General features: G+C 47.5%; 1 protein-coding gene across 1 annotated transcript; it reads right to left on the reverse strand.

Moving 5' to 3' along the window:
• Positions 1 to 3087: 3087 nt before the first annotated feature.
• On the reverse strand, positions 3088 to 19159 carry FGF6 (fibroblast growth factor 6). The gene is made up of 3 exons (XM_028531538.2): positions 18619 to 19159; positions 17534 to 17637; positions 3088 to 7453 (listed from the first exon to the last, which is right to left on the reverse strand). The coding sequence occupies exons 1-3, from the start codon at positions 18962 to 18964 to the stop codon at positions 7277 to 7279; spliced, it is 627 nt and encodes a 208-aa protein (XP_028387339.1). The 5' UTR covers positions 18965 to 19159; the 3' UTR covers positions 3088 to 7276.
• Positions 19160 to 21083: the final 1924 nt, after the last annotated feature.

The raw sequence follows: 21083 nt of genomic DNA on the forward strand, positions 1-21083 counted from the left end.
CTCCCCAGAAATGGGCACTGCTGGACTTGATCTTGGACTTCCAGAACTGTGAGGAAGTAAATATCGCTTAAGCCACCACTCTGTGGTCTCTGGCAAAGGCAGCCTGAGCCAGCCGAAATAAGCACTCTGTGCACTTCTCCAGGAGTGAGGGAGAGGCATCCCCTGTGGCCCTGGGGCCTGAGTAGCCTTGCCTGTTGGGCAGAGGGTGTCCCAACAAAACCAGATAGGAGAGCTCTTGTGTTTATAATAAAAATGAACAATGATAAACCATTGATGCTTACAATACACACAGCAACTGGCCAGCTGAGTGACTCTGCAGCCTCCCAAATGACCCCATCAGCGGCCTCTCTTCTCTTTTGCAGGGCAACTCCAGGAGGAATGCCCTGCAAAAGAGGCATTCCAATTAAAAGAGGCATTAATATTCCAATTAAAAATGGAATATTTTAATTGTCTAACTTAAAAAACTGAGCATTAAATTATTTTATTTTAGAAGTATGCAAATTTCTGTATCGAAAATCTTTTTTAAAAAAATGCACTTATTCTTCAATAAACATCCTTGTCAGTTGAGGCTTTCATGGGTCTTGGGCTGTCACTCCGAGGTTCATATCGTGTTGTACGAGAAGGTGTGGACTGTGGTGTGGAAGTCTGACTGAGTGTGGACAGACCTCAGAATATCCCTGGGATATTGTTTTCACAACAAAAGTTCAACACATTTTATTAGCTTGTTTTCTTGGCATTTTGGCTCTTTCTCTTAAAACCAGAGGGAATCAGCCATTCTGGTCAAGCATGCCCTAGTGAAATGAGGTTCTAATGCCCTTTGCTCATGACAGACCCTTGCATGGGGCCTCAGAGCCTTGGTGACAGACAGAGCCCAGCAGGAGGACTTCTTGGTTGATCCAACCAGGGATGCGAGTGGTCATACAAAGAACATGCAATCTCCAGAGATGTCCCTCAGAAAATGGTGGAGGCTGTTTCCTAAGTTTTAGAAGAATCAGGCTCAGCCCACAAAGAGCTCCCTGGGGTCAGGACTGTTGTACGAAGTGACCAGCCTCCTTCTACCCTCTTGTCACTGCTCTATCCAGCCATGACCTCCTCCAGCCCAGAATGCCAACCGCCTCCACACTCTTCTCTCTGTACAGGGCTCACCTCCTCCAGGTCATTTCACAGAGACAGATCTTTCTAAAATCCTGTCTGGTCCTATTATTTCTTACACCCAACAAGGATCTCACATTGTTTTAATATGAAAATGAAACCTCCTTCAGTGAAAGAAGCCAAACACAAGAAACCATATATTTTGTGATTAGAAATACCCAGAAAAGGCAAAATTCTGGAAACAGAAAGATTAGTGGTTGCCTGTGGTGAAGTGGGAGATGGGGACTAAGAGTAAATGTGCATGAAGGATCTTGTTGAAGGAGTGAAAATGCTCCAAAACTAGTTTATGATGATAGTAGTACAATCGGTAGCTTTACCTAAAAATTGCTGACTTATGCCCTGGCTGGATAGCTCAGTTGCTTGGAGCATCGTCCTGACACACTGAGGTTACAGTTTCGATCCCCAGTCAGGGGGCGTACAGGAGTCAACCAATGAATGCCTAAGTAGGTGGAACAACAAATCGATCTCTCTCTTTCTCTCTCTCTCCCCCTCCCCTTTCCCTGTCTCTCTGTCTTGGAAAAAAAATCACTGACTTGTACTTTTGGAAAGGATTAATTATATGACATGAAAAAATTTTAAATACTTACCAGGTGCTCCATGACGCAGTTCCTACCAAACTGTCTTGAGCCCCGTCTTGCCCAGCTCTCCCTCACTCTGTGTGCCTTGTTCAGCTCCTCCAAAGTGCCATGTTCTCCATGTTGGCCCCCACCTGCACCTTCAAACACCTCCTGTGCCCTTCCTTTCCCAGAGCACCCCTCCTCCCCTGCCTGTGCTCTGCCCCTGCAGCCCCCCTTGGAGCTCAGCTTTCTCTGGGATGCATTCCCTTATCCACCCAGATCAGATGGAGGCCCTGGTCTGTGCCCTCACAGTACACCTGAACTTTCTCTTTCTGGTCAGTCATCATGTTTTGCTGTGGTTATTTGTCTAATGTCTGTCTTTTTTGCCAATATATAAACCAATATATGATCTATCACAGTGATATTCCAGATGTCCAACACAGTTTCTAGCATATAGTAGGATCCTAGAAATATTAACTGTGTGAATAAATGTAGGAGTTAGGTACAGACGCCACAGGAGCAGAGCAGGTAGCTCTTCAGGAGCACACAGATTTATTCAGAGCCCACACTGCTCAGCTGAGGCACATTTTCATCTCCCCTGAGAGTGCACGAGGAAGCAGAAGAGGGATGTGGGGAGAGAGTGTGGGAGAGTCACGGGGAGGTGTGGGGAGGGGCCATGCCCCTCGAGAGGGTAAACGCAGCAGTCATGGGTTCTGGTTCTGCCTGCGTGGTCCTGGGTGAGGAACTGAAACTCCCTAATCTTCTTCTTTTAACCTCTAAAAAGTATTTTTTAATAAGTTATAGAGTCTCTCTTAGCTCAAATGTTCCATAATTCCAGTCATCCTGTAGGGCAGGATTTCTCAGTGTCGGCGTCACCTGGGAGCTGTGTCACAGGGCTGGACTCCTGTGCCCTAGCAGGCCTCTGCATCGCGCTCCTGGGTGACTTCTTTGTAATGCACGTTTGTAAGAGGATGGGGACTGTGTCTCCTTGGTCCCTCATGTATCCCCATAACCCAGCCCAGTGCCGCAGAGACAGGATGCTCAATGGATAGTCCTTGATGGGTGAATTAGTGAAAGAGTGAGTTTTGGTCACAGAAATGTGGACATCTGGCTTCGGCCAGGGCAACAGAGGAAGAGGGCAGCTGTCTCTCTGTGGTCTGTGGTCTGTGGTCCATGGTGGCTTCCTTCCCTCTTCTGGGCCAAATTCCCCCTTTATAAAACACAGTGATTGGACTAAGTGACCCATGTGACTTCTTCCCTTAACAGTCCACAGCACCATGAATCTTTAATACCAACAGCACGAATCTAGGCTTTCTGTTTCCCTTTGCTGCTTCCCTAAGAGGTAGAAAATAATCAAGACGAAAATCAAAGACAACCCAGAGATTCACTGTCAGTTTTAATAGGAGGGGTGGAGTTGAACAGTTTAGAGGAACGTATAAAAAGACCTTTTACTTTTTTGCTGGAACATGATATGGTTTGTGCATAGCACATACATATTAACAAAATAGAAGCGTCACATTTTACAAGCATATGACTGCACAAATTCTGAGCTTTCCTACTCACTAGACCCAAGCTTGAGGACAGCTGTACTTAGTGATTTATAGAAGGGAAAACCACGTGGGGACACAGCTGTCTGAATGCTGGAATTTCAGTAGTTCATGAGGTATACAAACATGGTTCCGTGTTGCCAACTGTGTGATGGACTAGATCTGGGGTCTGTTTTGGGTGCAATCAAGCCCTCCTATTTTGGAAGGAGGAACACCAACTCAGGTGTAAATGCAGACTGCAGTATTTCTGTCTATTCCCTGGCCTTGTCCCAGACATTCCTACCCTTGAATTTTTCCTGGGAGGTAGCAGAATGAGTGGCTGGTTCCTTGCTGGGAGGAGTGGGGATGAATATTAGAGACCTGCTTTGCAAGCATGGGAGTGGGAAGTGCCAAAGAACACCTCTTCAGAGCCTTCAGGGGAAAGCATTGGGATAGAAATCTGTAGGAGTTTTCTAGTGCATGTCCACATGAAATGGGACAGAGGGGTCAGAGGGCAGATGGGATATTCCTGTGTCTTGGAGGCCAGTGACTGCATGTGGTAGTTAGAGTTATGCAGTGGCTGTGGCCCTGGCAGTGATGTCAAGCTCCGGGAGAACTCCAGCTCATGGGTTTTTGTACTTCTTTCTTCCTCAGAACTTACACTCAGGAGAAGGAGCTAAGGTGTAGCACAAGATAGGGGCCCAGAGCCAGCGCAGGCAGGAGAGTTCCAAACTGCCCGGGACAGGGTGGGGTCCAGAGAGAATTTCAGGCTTGTGTTATTGGCCTGAGGAAAAATCTATGTGTCTAAAAAGGAGAGAGGTTTATAGCCTGGGTCAGATGATAGAGAAAATATTCTCTTTCTTAAGTCATAGAATAATGGGCCTGACCTGGGCCTTGGAGTGTGTGCTGGAGATACTGTGGGAGGCGGTGGCAGAGGGGAAGGATGTGAAGGATAATGGTAGGGTATTAATAACATAATTATGTGCTGCTTTCCAAAGAAGGTTAAAAAATATATGGGAAGTGGGAAAGGAAGGGGGATCGGAAGGCAGCAGATGATGAAGCAGATGTAATCAAGCCGGGACAAGCCAGCTGGAGTTCTCTGGTTTCCTCTGAAGTCCATCCATCACCCTGAAAAGGGTGCTGATTTTACATGGGCCTGGGGCTCCCCATGGTTTCTGAACTAACCTTGTCCCAGCTGAGAATTCTGTCTTCAAAGGGGTTCAGTATGTTGCTGTCTTTATCATTTACTCTTGAAGGAGGAACAAGGCAACCTCAATGACTCCCCCCCCCCCCCCGCTTACATGGAGCTGTCAGGGAAGGTTCAGGTTAGAAGAGAGACTAGTTAGCGACAAAAGTCTCTAAACCAGGGTCGTAGCTCAGGATCTGGGGGAGGAAGGACCAAGTCATTCTCAGTACATCGTTAGCAGGAAGGTGAAGACACCCTTGTTTTCCTGTCTGTGCAAAATCTTTTGTAGCCTTAGATACAATGGGGCTGACAGCTGAATTCAGGACTCAGTAGACATGATGATCAGCTAGGTGATGGCTCTGCACACCTGTGCACAGACCAAGCAGCAGGAGAGGAGGGACTGAGAAGCCCCTCACTGATCTTGCTCTGCTCCTGTCCCTTAACCCACTTCTGTGAATGAAGACTGATTTTTCTTAAGGTTGAATCACTTATAGGTCACAGAGAAAGCCCTTGGGAGAATTCCTATGGATGGAAAGAATGTCAAAGAGTCAAGCATGCCTCCCTGTTCCAAGGATGATATTCAAAATACTTAACACCTTACATAGCATGGTCCTGGTACCGGTTGGAACAGACACCCAGCTGCTCGTGACAGATAATCAGTGTGCTGGAGCCACTATGTAGTGACTGAATATCTAGCCTACCTGATCCCAGGCATTTTACAGCTCATCCTTCTCACCCCCGGTCTGAAACATGGGATCAGACAATTGGGAAAAATCCTTATCAGGATTAGAGCACTTTTATGAACCATTAGAGGGATGCAGAAAAGATCTAGTAGTCTGAGGTCCCTCTCATGCCAAGTTAGCTCAAAGACCTAGGTGGAAAGGAACTAATGCTTTGGGACCTATAACTTTTTCCTTTTTACCATATCACCCCGTGCATCCATCCACCCAACCTTCTTCCTACACTCCCACCACCTTCCATTGGGAACTGACACACCGCTCAGGTTCTGAGAGCATCCATTTCTGATGAACCCTATTATAGAGAGAGATTACTCTGGCCAATCTCCTGAAAAACAGTTGACTTTGTCCCCTGCCTCCAAGCAGACCTGCACTTCAATTACTCCAGTGAAGATGGACCATTTTTCCACTCCCTTCGATTTGATCCAGGACCTCAGCTCCTTCCAATTTCTATGCAAGACTTGGCCATGTCCACTTCGCTCCTGAGCTCTTACTGTGTTTTCAGTCTTCGCTCACCTTGATGTGGACTTTTCCTCCTCACCCAACACATGTCCTTACTGCTATTTGCCAGGCAGAGAAGGTGGCCGGCATGACATCTCTCCCTTGGTTGCCAATGTCCATCTCCGGCCCACAGTCGTTCAGATCAGATCTATGTATAGATGGGCGCATCTGCACGTAGAGAGGTATGCCAAAGATGAAGGCATTGGCAGCAGATGAGGGATTGTCTTGCAGGCAGGGGGCCCCGAGAGTAACAGAGGGTGTCAGGTCATTTTGTAACTCTGCGGTTCACGTATGCCGAAAATATTTGCACTCTGATATGGCTCTCTCTGGTTTCAGATTTAGGAACGTTCCAATGGCTCAGGAATCTGAAGGCCCCAGGCAGACAACATTTATAGTCGCTTGGGGAACCTCTGCTTTAAATACTCTCAAAGGGCAGGAGGCAAGAAGACACTGACCAGCAAGGAGCTGCTTCAGCTTGGCTGCTTGATTTTACAGGATTAACACTCTTCTCCTGTAGGGGGTTAGAGGGGGCAAACCCTGCACATCATGGAGCCCATTCTCCTGCATCCAGGCACCAGTGTGCGTGTGAGATGAGGATGACCAAGAAGGAAGTGTGGGTATCAGATGAGAACTTGGGTGAGTTTCCTGGACGTAGTTGGAGAGGAATTATCATCTGGAGTCCAAAGCCTGTCTACTTCCTTCATGCCCTATTTCACAGCCCCTCACCCCTTGCCAAAAAGGTTGCCATTATTAGGATCCTTGTCATCTGAGGTTAAAATAAGACCCGGTTCACAGTGAGGAAAAGCTATGGGCAGGCAGCCTGGCCCCTCTTGTTTTTGGAGCCACACAGCACTGGATCCTCCAGGCAGAAAGGCTCCCCATAGAACATCCAGTCCCTTCCACTGCTCTCAGCAGCCTTCTGCAACCACCTGAGAAACTGCTGTACCCCCTTCCTCTAAGAAAGGGCCTCTTCTCCCTCATCTGCCCCAACAATGTGTCCCAGTGTCCCCAGAGCCCTCGCCGGCAGGAAGATTGGAGTGCCTGCTCATTTTCTTTCTGGTTTGCAGGTAAATCTTATCCCCACTTACCCTGCCTCTCTGCTGCTCCCCACCACACATGCAAACTGTGCAGACAGGGGCTTCTGAATGGAAAGAGGATTGGAAAGAGGCAGAATGGTAATACACATCAGTCCTGCAGGTTTGATGAGTGACATTCTTGCATGCAGGTGCCTGCAGTGATGATCTTGGAAGAAAGAAACCTGATGTTCTGAAACACCTCTGCTCTGACAATACATACAAAAATGTATGGATGTACATCAACACACACACATTTCCACCCTGGCCTTTTCCTGTGCACAAGGTCACATTCCATAAATGTCACCTGTACCTTCCTTCCTCAGGTGAGATCAGAGCATGGGTTCCAATACCACTCTAGACTGCTGGCTGCAACCCCATGCTTGTCATGGGGTCTAGTGGCCAGCAGAACCAACTCAGGTCTCCCCAAGCACAAGAGAGACCTGACTCAGGAGTCATGGGGGGTAAGGAGAATTGTTCACTTGTGCAAAATTCCAATAGAAACAAATGTCACTTTCAGCTTGTGAGCCTTCTTTCAGGGTCCTTATATCCTGGGAAGGAAGTGAGTGACGGTCATGATTGGGGATACCTTGCTGCCTCTCTTTACCCGTCCATGTTTGCTCAGTGCAATGTAGGTCCCTCGGTACAGGTCTGACTCATAGGCGTTGTAATTGTTGGGCAGGAGGGTTTCTCTGAACTTGCATTCCTCTTGGAAGCTGGGCTGTGAAAGAGTGGACAAATGGCAGAGGATCAATTATATATGAGGCACAGCAGGCCCCTCCGCCAGGTGCCCTCCCCACCCCTTGGCAAGACCACCATGTGAGATGTAGCCATCCTAGGTGAATGAAATCAGAAATGGCCAGACCGGGAAGGGACATCAGAACTCTCACATTCCTCTCTGACCTTCCCTTCTTTTCAAGGAGGAAACCAAGGCCCTGGGCCATAGGTGGAGCATCCGTGTCACACGGGATAAGTCTCTTCTTTTTCAATTCAGGGCACTTTCTACTAAACACTTAGACCATAATTTATTCCACTCACAGAAGGACCAGAAGAGGATACAATGGGCTGTTTTCAAAGTCCACTGTGAGTGGTAGTCTAGTGGAGCAAGACTGAGAGGCTGTGCGGGGTTCTAGTTAGTGACTTTTCCACTTCCTAGGTGTGTGACCCTGAGCGGGCCCCTCCCCTCCTAGCCTCAGTTCCCTTTTCTGCAAACTATGAGGTAGCTAGTGGAGGGGTCAAGACAGATGATTTTCTAGGTCCTTTCCGGTACTCTCTGTCGAATATGGTAACTCATTCTTTCCATTTGTGTTTCCTCAGTGCCCTTCCCACCTCATGTCCCAACTCTGTTATCCCTTAAAGAGACATTTTGACTTAGAGCCCAGGAGATGCCCTGTATCTCCTAGACCTGCATAGTTCTCCAGGGAAGTGCAGGAACAGAGATGTGAGGAGCAGTGATTTTTATGGGGGAAAAAAACCTGGTTCCCTGTGTAAATGGTGGTGCAGCGGGTCTGGAGTCAGTGATAAATGGTTAGTTTGGTAGAGGACTGTGGGTGGACCACATGTTGAGAAAATGAGTGCTAGACCTCCTGTCACACATCAACAAGTTCATCCCCAACAAATCACCCAAGCCCTCCTTTGTTACTAGAAGATTGCCCTTTGCACCCCAAGCCTGCCTGGTCCTTGTCCTGAGGGAGGCTGGAAGGATTTCTGTGCTTTTGATAAGAAAGAGCTCCATGGAGTCTAGAGGAAGAGAGCAAGGTAAGAAGCAGGAGACCTGGGATCTGATCTTTAAAAAATAGAGAATAAAAGAGAGAAATAGGTGGAGTATAACTTCTGACTCCTTCCTGCTAACTGGGGCCACCAACTATTAAAAAACAAACAACCAACCAACCACTCAAAGGCTGACTGGCTATGCCAGAGGTGTCGGCTGACCTTCTCTAAAGGAACTGTACTTCAGAGAAGGTACAGCTATCTGACCTGGCTGGCAGAGGGTGATGGAGGAGGGCCTCTTGTATGAATGGAGGGGATGAGCTTGCTCACCAGGGCTCCCAGACACCCCCAGCCCTCTTGAGTTCTCCTCTCAGGCAGCATGTAAAACAGTGTGTGATCTTTATGGACAGGTTTTCTTTCCCAATAGACTTCCAGTTCCTTAAGACAAGAATTGTGCCTTGTTGAGTACGTGACGCTGAATGAATGGTGGCTTAATTAAAGGAACAGCATTGAAATGTACAGATACCTCATGGGGGTGGATGGCTGTTTTGATGCAGGATGGGAGTGAGCAAGGGGGTGGTGTGGTCTGTGGGAACACACGGGACACTCCCTCTGCCCTTCACCTTTCCCCTCTCATGCCCCTAGTTTCCATAAGCTCTGCTTTCTCTCCTTATGGGTACTCAATAAGTGTTTGTGTAATGAGTGAAGGGAGGAATATCCCAACAGCAAGGCAAATAAGCAAATCAAAGTAAGTAAAGAGCATATTTGAGCAATAGCTTTGATGGTTCACCTCTTACTAAGCTATGTGCACTTGGGCAGATTAACTTCCTAAGCCTCAGTTTCCTCATCTATACAGTGAGAGCAGCAAGAATAATTATGCCATAGATCTGGGGTTAGCATTAATTAAGATACTGCCTGAAAAGTCCTTGGTATAATGCCTTGGCACATAGTAAAATAAAAAATAAATGTTGCTACTATAATTATGCTTTTCCAATAGAATCCTGAATTACTTTACATTAAAGGTCCTAAAAGACTTTGCCTTACCCTGCATCACCATACCTGAAAAACTTTCTGTGGGTTATTGGACAACTTAGCTTTTAAGCTGTGAAGTTACTGCCAGAATGACTCCCTGATGGCAGGGAGCCTGTGGATTGGGCACAGCGCCAGTATAAGAAGGGGCTGAGGCTGGCTCTGGCACTGCCCTCAGGGCCTCTCTGGACTGGGGCTTCTTCACCTGTCCTGGGGCACAGAGTCTGGCACAGGATCTAGGAGTGTTGATGGGCAAAGCTCTGGAGCAAGAGCACCAGGAGGAAATATACTAGGGGCTGATTATGAAAGTTAAATATCAAAAGAAATAAAGTGCCCTGGCTGGCATAGCTCAGTGGATTGAGCGCGGGCTGTGAACCAAAGTGTCGCAGGTTCGATTCCCAGACAGGGTACATGCTTGGGTTGCAGGCCATAACCCCCAGCAACCACACATTGATGTTTCTCTCTCTCTCTCTCTCCCTCCCTCCCTCCCTCCCTTCCCTCTCTAAAAGTGAATAAATTAAAAAAAAACACTAATCTTCTCAAAAGAAATAAAGCTACACTTTAAAAGTCTGGTGCAGATCGCCCTGGCTAGTGTGGCTCAGTGGATTGCGCACTGGCCTGTGAACCAAAGGGTCGCTGGTTCAATTCCCAGCCTGGGTTGTGGGCCAGGTTGGGCCCCTAGTAGGGGGTGCATGAGAGGCAACCACACGCTGATGTTTCTCTCTCTTTCTCCTCCCCTTCCCCTCTCTCTAAAAATAAATAAATAAAATATTTAAAAAGAAAAAGTCTGGTGCAGATCAATGAACAAAATAGAAAGTCAAGAAGTGAATCCAAATGTTCATGAATATAAAAAAAACGGATCTGAACTGAATTTAAATAAAAATCGATCTAAAGATAAAAGTGGTATTTCAGATAAGTCGTGAAAACATGGTGTTTGTAGTAGTAGTAGTAATAATAATAATAATAATAATAATAGTTAGGTATATGAGTTCATTTGTTATAGTAGAATAAATAGTAGAATAATTCCAAAAGAAGCAAAGATTTATTTGTAAAAGAGAGAAACTTAAAAATCCAGAAAAAAATTGTTGTAAAAGTCAAGATCTTTCTAAGCAGGACACACACACACACACACACACACACACACACACAACTAAAAGCCACGAACACCTTCTGGCAGGAGCTGGAAGTCCCTTGGCCAAGTGGCAGGACCGACAGACCACTACAGCTGGCAGTTCTGCCACTTCCTGTTCATACCAACTTGTTCTTCCTTGTGTCTCCCCGTCCTGGCTTTCCCCACTTCCCCGGTGGCTACAGACAGTGAATTGAAGAAGGGTGTTATCTGAGAAGAGGTATGAGAGATGGTGAGCTGTTTACAAATAGTTTGTTGACATTTATTTTGCAACACCTAAAAGATAAAAGTGATATCATAGATTTGTGTTCTGCATTAAAACAAAAATACTGTATTCACCTCTTTAATGGGTTAAATTACCTTTATCTGGCTTGCTTATTTACAATATTAAATGTATTCTGAGTTTCTAAAAGAGAACTCTAAAAGAATTTTTAAAAATAAATAAAATTGACTCTGCCTGAAAAAAATTAAAAACCTTAAACAAAATAAAAATATCAATAACAAATTGGACAGAATATTTTCAATGGATTACATTTTGTAATATATTTTGCAATGTATTGCAAAGAGGACATTTTGTTACTGTATTCAGAACCCTTAACTCACTGAAAAATGGATTTTAATGAACAGACAGTTCACAGAAAAGGAAACACAAGTAGCATTTAAACATAAGAAAATACGCCTAGTAAGAGAAATGTAAATCACATAAAAATGTGAGGCCACATTTTTAACTGTCAGATTACGAAGAGAATGATATTTGATAACACACTGTCTGTCATTGGTGAGGATGTAGAGGCTATGGATTCTCATTTAATGTCCATTGGTGTATAAATTGTTATAAACTCTGTAAAGGGCAATTTGACAATATCAGAATAAAAAATGATTTGAGCTTTGATTAGTACTTCTGCTTCTAGAAATTGCTTTTACTGGTACACTCCCAGCATGCGCAGAAGTTACTGCAGCTTTTTTTACAGTAGCAAAAGACTGAAAGTCATCTAAGTATCCATCAGGAGGGAGTGGCTAACTCAGTGATAGTAAATCCACTGCCATAAGCCAGGAGGAAATGAGAAACCTCCTTGTGCAATGACTTGAAATGGTCTGAAAGATATATTGTTAAATGAAGAAACAAGGTTCCAAACAGTGAGTATAGGGTGCTCCTGTTTGTGTGATTAAAAAAATGACCCCAGTATGCGCACACACAGGGACTCGGGCTCTCCCTGGAGTGGCACCCAAGAATCTGGTAATGGTAGCTGTCTCTGGGGAGGCAGTAGGTGGCTTTAGGACAACAGTGAGAATGAGACCGTTTCCATGGAGCATTTTGCACTCGTTTCCCCCTAGACCGTGTGTATGTATTACCTAGTCATATAGGTAGCTCACTCAGAAAGGAAAAGGAACTTGGAACAGCAGATGGGCCAGACAATGGAGGAAATGTTGTTATCAGAACCTGGCAGTCTCCTCCTTGTCCTGTAACGGCCTGTCTCCACCCACCGCTTTCCCCTCCGTTCTAACTGTGTATGTTCCCAGAGAGTAACTGCCCAGTGATTTCCAGGAGAATTCATTTCCCATCTGGATGGTGTTTAGGGGAGAGGTTTCATGTGTGGGTTGCAAGCTCCAGAGAGGGAATCAAATTGAGGGGTAGAGGGTGGGAGAAGAGGAGTGGGATGGGGAGGGATTGAGCCATTCTGGCAAGAAAGTCTGAGGACATTCGCTCATGTCTTCCATTCTGGAATGTGTCCAATGTAAGAATCCAGGCTTTCCTTAGTGTCTGGGTCTCCCGAAACATATTTGTTTAGACATGCATGACAGTGGTTTATACATTGTACTTTGTTCTCTGCTCATCAGATTTTGATTATTCAAATCCTCCTCCCTTTTAAAAAAGTTTCTTTTTTTTATTCAGTCCTTTTTACCTAGCTTAGCTTGTATTCCTAGCCTTCCCCAAAATTCTGTACAAATCCAAAGTGAAAAGGGGGACATGGATGATGTTTACTTTAGAAGCCCTCTCTTCCTTTCCCTTGCCTGTTCCTTTCAGCATCCCCGCACCCCCACCACCTCCCCTTCCCACCCCCGCCCTGCCTTGTACTCTGGGTTCAGGTGGCTACAGGCCTGTGGCGGGGTACCAAGATAACCTCCCTGGACTCTCTTTGATGCAGCTGATGCTTCAAGCCAGTGGGATTTTCCGGCTGCCCAGACTGATGCTCAAGCTGGCATCGTGACCTACCCCCTTAATTCGTCCCCACCATATCCCTGAGCTCTGAGTTCTCATGGCTCAGGAATGTTGGCTCCTTAGTTGTGGTGAGAAAAGCTCTAGCGCCAAGTAAACGCTGTGATAATAAAAGCAGCTACCATATATTATTACTTGAACAAATGAAAATAATTCCACCGGATCACATTTCCTGGGCCTGCTGGGCCTCAAGCCCCAGCGTGGCAATGTCTTACACTCCATATAGGTCTAATCAAACTCTAAATCATCTAGCTCTCGCTATGGAGAAAGCCCTTTGCAGAGGGGTAGATGTGTGGGCGTTTCAGGAGGAGTTACCTCTGGCAGAATTGCCTCTTCAAGTCTGGGGAGGACCAGACAGCCATCTTGTACCTTTAGGTAGAGCTAAGCTACCTGAACTGATGGTGGGGTGTTATTGTCTTCCTTCTGCTGCTGCTTTTGGCCACCTGTCCCTATTACTCCTGGTCATGTGTGCATATGGAAGTGGGCAGTGTGGAAAAAAAAAGAGAAAACCCCTGTCCTAGGCTTTCTTCCTGCAGCCGCTGACCACTTCTTTTCCGGTCCTTCCCCGAAAAGAAGACACAACATCTCCCGGCCCTGACGAGGTCTGTATTCGCTAACCCTCCTTTTTCACACACAACTGCACAGACAGCTTAGAAGTGTTTGAAATGTTTTCACCAGGCATATCATCCTCATTCCTGGTAGCTCTCCATGGCAAGCAGAGCCCTGTGGGAGACTTGTCTGCAGGGCTCTCCAGGCCCTTCTCTGTGGCTCATGGGCTGCAGGGTTCCTTTGCCCATCCCCTTGGGAATCCTATTCTCTGCCAGAGAGAGGAGCAAACTGGTAACTGACTGAGGGACCGACTTAGTCCTCCCCTCCCCCAGATAACTCCCAAAGGCCTCTTTACGTACATTATCATACTACTATGGCTATAAAGATGTAGACACATTTATAATTAGAAAAACTAAAATCACTTAAAAACATAACTGAATTTTTAGTACCTTTTTGTCACCGTGTATTGTGGATGAAAAAGGAGGCACATACTGAATCCAGCAAGCTCAGGGGAGGCCTGCAGGATGAGCCTTACAAACTCAGAGATGGAAAGTCACCGCACAGGATGGTCTGAACATAAAAATTCCTAACTGGAAGTGAGTCTGGTGGGTAGTCACATCCTGGGCCTGTGGCTTCCTTGACAAAGGTCAATCTTCCCCTTAAGTGAGCCTGCCTATTATCCTTTTGCATCTAACATGATATACTTTTGAAATGCCAGAGTAGCCCCCTTTTCCAGACCCCCCAGGTCACACCCACCACACCAGAGCAAGAGGCCACAGAGCCCCTCATTGTCATCTTGTTCCCGAATTCCGTCTCCATGTGCTGTAAGTGTTAACCACCCTGGACCCACTGAAGTAAAAGAAGTATGTGTCTCTGCTTCACTCTTTATCCAGCACAGAGATCAGAGATTTCTTCCCTTTGCTTTCTCCCACCTTCTTACTCTACCACCAGTGGATTTCATGTAACCACCCCCACGTCTCCTCCTTTGATTCTAATGTATGAAATAACCTGTAAAGCCCTAATTTTCCAAAACTTTTTCTCAATTCATTAAGATTTTGCTTCCCAGCAATCATCCTCAGTTTGGATCAAATAAACTCTTACAAGACCTTTTCTTAAGCTGGACATTCATCAAAAGCATTTTTTTACAGCCAAAGGATTCTAACAAACCATTGTCAGGTAGAGATCCTTGATTTTTTTTTTTTTTAATTTTAAAAAAGAGATTAGAATTCACTGATTTCTGCCTTATTTGAACACGGGTCCCAGGCTGTACACCAAGTGCTCTCTGCTGTGAGCCTCACCTGCCTCACCTGCCAGGCCGGGAGGCAGGTCCGCACACAGCCAGTAGGTGCCCAGTGCAGGGTAGCTATTCACACTGTCTGAGGAGGGCGAGGCGCCCTGCCGTGAGGCTCTGCACCCTCTTTCCCAGAGGTGAGACATGTGGGAGGCCACGTTTCTGCAAGTGGGTTTTCTTGGCACTCTTTCTCCCACCAGGGTCTGTCCCCTATCCCCTGTCCAGCATGGTTCCCCTCCCCCCATGAGAAGTCCCATTTAGCAGCAGTAGCAGCTGAGTGAAAGCGGGATGAGGCAGCTCTGAGGGCTTAAAGGGAAATAGTGTGAATGAAATCATCACCCAGCAGGAGTCTTCCTGGCTCCAGGGATCAGTTGGCAATTGTTTTTTTAGACTGTGATAACAATGGGCCCCACAAGGCCGTTGCCAGGAGGGGTTGATCATCTGGTGCCCGGCCACACAAAGCATCAGGTGCCCAGGCTTAGGGCTCTGTTCCACAACCCCCTTGTCCAGCCCACTCCCGCCGGCTCCTGGGCTCCAGGGAGGAGACTCTCCCCACTTGGAGAAGGTGTTCCTGAGCCAAATGCTCCTGGGGTGTGTATGGGGAGCTGGGTGGGAAGAGTAGGTGGTCTTCTCTCAGGAAAGCACTCCTCCTTCCTATACTCTGTTCATTTAGGGAGTCCTGCTCCGGACCCTTTGAAACCATATGCCTGGGTGTGAAGGCCCAGGTGTCTCCTCCCTTAGGAGTCAGCCCGCACTTCAAAGAGTAACCCTTCCTTAGGTTACTTGAGTGCCTTCCCCTTTGCAGCATGGCCTGTGATGGTTACATCTCATGTTCCCAGCCTCCCTGGCTTCTACCAGGAACACGGACTTAAAGTGGGAAGTGGATAAATATACTCTATATTTGTGCCCTTTCCTTGCCTTGTAGGTAAATTCCTTCCTGGGTAAGGCAAAACACTAAATAGCTTGTTAATAAAGATGGCAAGGATAAGGGTAACTGTAATGAATGCTTCCATCGAGGAGATTTACCTGCCAAAGAGCCCTGCATACAGTCCCATAGCTAACACCCCCAGTTGCTGGCTCTCCAGCCAGGGACCCCAGGCATCATGCAGGCTGGCAGGAGGGGCTCTTAGGGATGACTCACTCTGCAGAGAGGGCACCGACTCCACTAAAACCTAGGTGGGTCCTAGCTGCTGCCTCCTGTCCTCTCCATCACCTTTGCAGAGAGTTGCAGAGGGTGTCTGAGAATTCCATGCTGTGTCTCATCCCCTAGCGCTCCAGCTCTCAGGGCTGGGCTGACCCTTGGGCAGGGCAGAGGCTGTGGAGCCTGATGGTCCCCAAGCCTGTCTGTGCAGAAACACCTGAGGAACTTAAAAAATGAAAACAAGCAAGTTGATTTCCAGGCCCCCACTCTGGAAACAGATGCGTAGCCCTCTGGATAAGCATCTCTGAGGGAGGCCTCTGAAAATCTATACTTTTAACAAGTTACCATGGTGATGAGAGTGCAAATGTTCTCCCGCTGTCTTATCTCTAGGAAAGAGGGGTACAGAGCCTACGGCAGGGTGCCTCACCCTCCTCAGACAATATGAATAGTTACCTCGTACTGAGCACCTACTATTGTAGGGTGCTCTGCAGACTGCTTTCTGAGAATTATCTCCCAACACCCCTGGGAAGCACAGTTGACCTTCATCTTCACTTCACAGTCTAGAGGCCAGGTCTCCAAGCTCTTGTGTCAGTCATGGCTGTGTGCGGACCTGCCTCACAGTCCTGTGGGTAATGCCCCCAAGGTCCTCAGCAGAAGTGCATTTAGTGTAGAGACTGAGACCCGCATTCCACCTCCTGCCCTGCGGACCCTCCGTTACTGTCTTATTTCAGAGACCCACTGAATTCTATCCATGCCCTGTCTTCATGTAAATCAGCCTAGACTGAGGCCTTAGTGCTCAAGTTCAAGGGCAGAGGCCACCCAGGCACCCCACTCAGGTATTTAACAGACCTCCTCTGTTGGGATATTCTCCCTAGAAGCCAGCACCAATCCCAGATCTCTTTGTTCACTTCCTGACTCTCAGTCTGTCTCCAAGGAGAGGTAGAGCAGCCCTCCACACCCTTCGCATAAATAACTCTGGTATTCCTTGCTGATTGCCCACAGGTCTCCCTTTTTAGCCTCCTTATTTCTGTCAAAAGAACTCTCAGTTTTTTTCAACATCATAGGGATGCTTTCCCAGGCTGTATTTTGGAATTGGCCAGATTATGGGATGCAGGGGCCAGAGGTTGCAGAGGTTTTGGTCAATGTGATCAGCAGTCCACGAGGTAAACCTTGCAGGGGTGATCTGTGATAGGGAGAGGGTTATAAAGGGAGGGTGCTTCTCCAGCATCCAGCATCAGGGATTAGAAGACAAACCCTTGCACCGATATTCCCACACACTGATGAAGGGGAGGAAAGGAGCCTCCATTTCTCCTCCTCCTGCTGCTCTTGGGCCTCTCAGAGGGTGAGTGGTGGAGAATAGCACAGGACAGTTTTGCTTCTTCAGGCCTCTCCAGCCCAGGGAATCAAACCTACCACAGCCTTCATGACAGCTGCCTGCCAGAATGCAGGTTTTCCTCAGACCCAACAGCCCTCTGAGCTATGGTTCCTGATTAATTACAAAGGCCTGGCATGTAGGATCAGGAAAAATCGTCCAACACAGAGGCCTGTGCACTTTGAAGCTTAGGAAGCCAGAGCTCCAAGGCCCTGTGTCTGCATCAGCTCCTTCCACAGCCCCGTCTATTTCAATTCCAGATAAATTTTCATTCCTATACTCAAGATTTCATATTATCTTCTTCAGTTGTGTAAACTGTAGGCCTCGTACAACCTGGAGCTCCCCTGGCCTGATGAACTCACCGTTGTGTACAATCTTCCTTTACTGTTCATGGCAACAAAGAGGGCGCTTTTCACTCCAAAGAGACTCACCACACCTCGCTCCACTGTGGAAATCTCCAGCAGGCCTGACAAGGAAATGCAGGCTATGTTACCTAAGGCTCATGCAAATCAGAGTGAGCTGTCAATTTAAAGGTGACCCTGCAAGGCAGCTAACCCATCCCCCTGCACCTAGAAAGTCGGACCTTCCAACTACTGTATCGCAGATCCCTCTAACTGTGGGAAATCTACCAGCTGCACTCAGCAGATCCTGCCACTAGACTGTCAACAATCCAGTTCTGCAAGGGAACGTTCTGATATCACAGTGGCCATGTAAGATTGACTTAAGATTAGCTTTGAATCTGGGCTTTCACTGACTTAATTACTTGAGTTGGGTTAAAAAAATGAATTCTGATTAGTTTTGTTGAAAATGTGTACTCTCCTGTTTCAGCAAATCTCAGCCCATCTAATCTTGCAAATACATCAGCAGAGGCTGATGGTTTGCTGGATCCTGCAGCCCCCACCAATCCCCTCTTGTACAGGAGAGCCTATCTATGCAGCAACCCATCACCTTGTGGGACACAGTCCTGGGGACACAGGGGGCAGACTGAAATAAAAAGAAGGGTGTGCTTCAGCTGGACACCGTACAAACCACTTGCCTTTCCTTCTCAAAGGGAAAGCTAAATAAAAATAAGCTTGTATCTAATTTGGTCCAAGTATCCTCACTTGTGTCCCATCCTTGCCTTACAGCTTCCCAGGCTGACGAGTCCCAGTGGTCCTATATGGTCACAGATGGCCCTGTAATGCTGAAGTAATGAGTGCCGCAGGGGCTACACGAGGGGATGGCAAAGCACACCAGGATGCTGGGGCCTCGGTGTATTGAGACTGCACCTAGGCAGGGTTCGAAGTGAGTCTGGGAGGGGTGGCTCTATTACCAGCATCCCAGTGGAGAAAAGCATTTATCTCCTCTTTATAATAGGACCCCACACATCAGAGCAAGGCCCTCTCATTTTTTAACCCTTCGAGAGCTCAAGCCCCCAACTTCCCAACTGGCTGCAACTGGCACTCACTGTAGGGGTTCTCCTCGTGGGTCCCGCTGATCCGGCCGTCGGGGGACACCTGGAGGTGAAAGCCGATGCCCACGTTGCAGTAGAGCCTCCGCTGCCGCTTGATCCCCACCAAATAGCCACTTTCCCAATTCACCCCGGCAATCTCTCCAGCTAGTCCAGCTCGGGACCTGGACAACAGGGTGCCCCAGCCCCTTGAGTCCAGCAGCGTGCTGTTGGCGCGGGTGCCCGCAGGTGAGGGCACCACCATGCCCACTAGGACGCCCAGGAAGATGAGAGCCTGCAGCGTGCCCTGAAGACGTCCTGCTCCCCGGGACATAGTGATGAACAGCCTCTGTCCCAGGGCCATCCACCTTGCCTCTCAGGCACGTGGTCAGAATTAATGGCCCTAAAAATACCGCCCTTCTTGTTTTTCTCCCCTCGGCATGGCGGCAGGGGCTTATTTTTGGAAGGCAGATGAAGGCTGCTGACATAAAACCAAAGCCTGCCTCGGGCACTTGGGTCGGGAGCAGAGGGACCCAGGCTGAGCCGTGGCTGGTAGGGACCATGGCTTGGGGACGTTGTCTAGTTCGCCCGCTGACTCTGTCCCGAGTTGATTATATTTGATTTGACCTATCTTTATAGTTCAGCAGCCCGGCCCTCCCCTGCACCCATCATCACCCTGACGTCAGCTGGCCCAGCTCACTTACCCAGGGCTGTAACATTAACCTGCTCCTGAGCTGGCTGCCTCCCCAGACCCCCATCACCCTCCCCACACCCCAGGGATTCTGGGAGCCACTGTCATTCCAACTATGAGGCAGGAATGAAGTGAGCAGGGAGCATCTCTGAGGGAGGGAGGAATTGGCTGGGGGCCCAGAGAAAGAGGGAGGCAAGAGGCTGCCCAGGACCCAAATTGGGCAGAAGTTCTTGGCCTGGTAGCACTGGCTTCCTTATTTAGAGGGCAAAGGGTAAAGACAGGGACAGAGGAAGGCTAGGTGGCAGGTGACGACCAGAACCTATGAGTTACCCCAGAGATCTTTTCATGGAAAGAGCTTGCGGTTGATGGCAAGAGAGGCTCAGGGGACACTGAAAGTCTGGACTCTTTTACAGGAGAGGACAGAGATTGGGCAGTGGAGGGTGGGGCTAGCCAAGGAGCATTAGGGTGATAGAGGGAGGGAGGCTAGGGTCTGGCTTCTGCTCACTGTGCTGGCCATGGCATTCACCCAGACAATGGAGTAGAAGTTATCTCTGGCCCTTGACATAGCCCACTGGCCATTTGCCTACAGGAGCTCATCTTTGGCATCTGGTTGATATTATTCCCATTTTAAAGATATGAAAACTCAAGCATAGAGAGCTTAAATGACTTGTCTGAGTTACTATAGCTAATAAGTGGCAAATCCAAATCATGAAGTTGGCCTGAGTTGAAAGCCTACAGTTTTAAGCTCTGTATGATTGTCTGTAGTAGAAATTAGATTTCCCAACTGGCCCCCACAGACTGCTGAGCTCTTTACATGCCAAGAGTACATCATGGGATGATTTCAACAGCACAAAATGATTCATCCATGTACACAGGATGGAGGCTGCAGGCAGCTTGGAGAAAGCTCCTAGGATGGGTCCCACTGCTCAGGGACTCCTCTGAGACACCACTCCCTCCTTGCTAATTTCAAGTCTTCCTCACTGGCTTGGATCTCGGCCTTCAGTCTGTGGCTTCTACCTGCCTTCTACCTCTCCACCTAGTGCATTTACAGTGATGCTTTGGTTAGAATTCTTGTCAAGCCACACATTTCAGTTTTGCTCTTGGTATGTTCTCTCAGATCCCTTGGAGCCCAGACATCTTCTGCCATTACTTTCAGTTGATAGACTGAGTAGAGGGCAGGGAGGGATATATGTGCCCCTGCTCAGTGTCATTCTCACTGTTGGGACCCCCAGCATCTTTCCCCTCTCTGTCACAGTCATTGCCTTATTCCAGCCTTCTCACCACCAGCATCACTATTTTCCAGCACAAGGAGAGACTGGCACCTTGTGGGCACAAATTGAGCCTATTATACAGGCCTTTGTTGGGAAAATGGCAAATAAATGAGTAAATAAACAAACAGAAAGCAAGCAAGCATCTCCAATGTAGACTAGGACAGCTGTGAATAATTTAAATATAAAATTGTCCAAAAAAGACAAAAACAAAACCCTTCATTTTAAACCCCCAGCTTGATTTCATATATTTAAGTTTTCATGATGCAAGAGCAGTGGAGACACTCTATCAATGATGTTTACTTTGGACTCTCATGTTAATCATGCTTGCTGGACTGACACAGGGCAGAGGCACCCCAGAAACATGGTGGATGGTCAGTAGAAGTTAGTCTGAAACCAATGTTTGTCTTGCATTGGATAATTACAGAGGCACTTGTGAGCAGAGGTCAGAATCTCTGAAATTCTTCTTGGAATCCATCCACATTGGGACCTCCTTAGAGGAGAGATACACTATAACCAAGTCC

This window comes from Phyllostomus discolor, chromosome 2 (assembly GCF_004126475.2).
Source record: "Phyllostomus discolor isolate MPI-MPIP mPhyDis1 chromosome 2, mPhyDis1.pri.v3, whole genome shotgun sequence".
In the NCBI taxonomy this organism is placed as follows: domain Eukaryota; kingdom Metazoa; phylum Chordata; class Mammalia; order Chiroptera; family Phyllostomidae; genus Phyllostomus; species Phyllostomus discolor.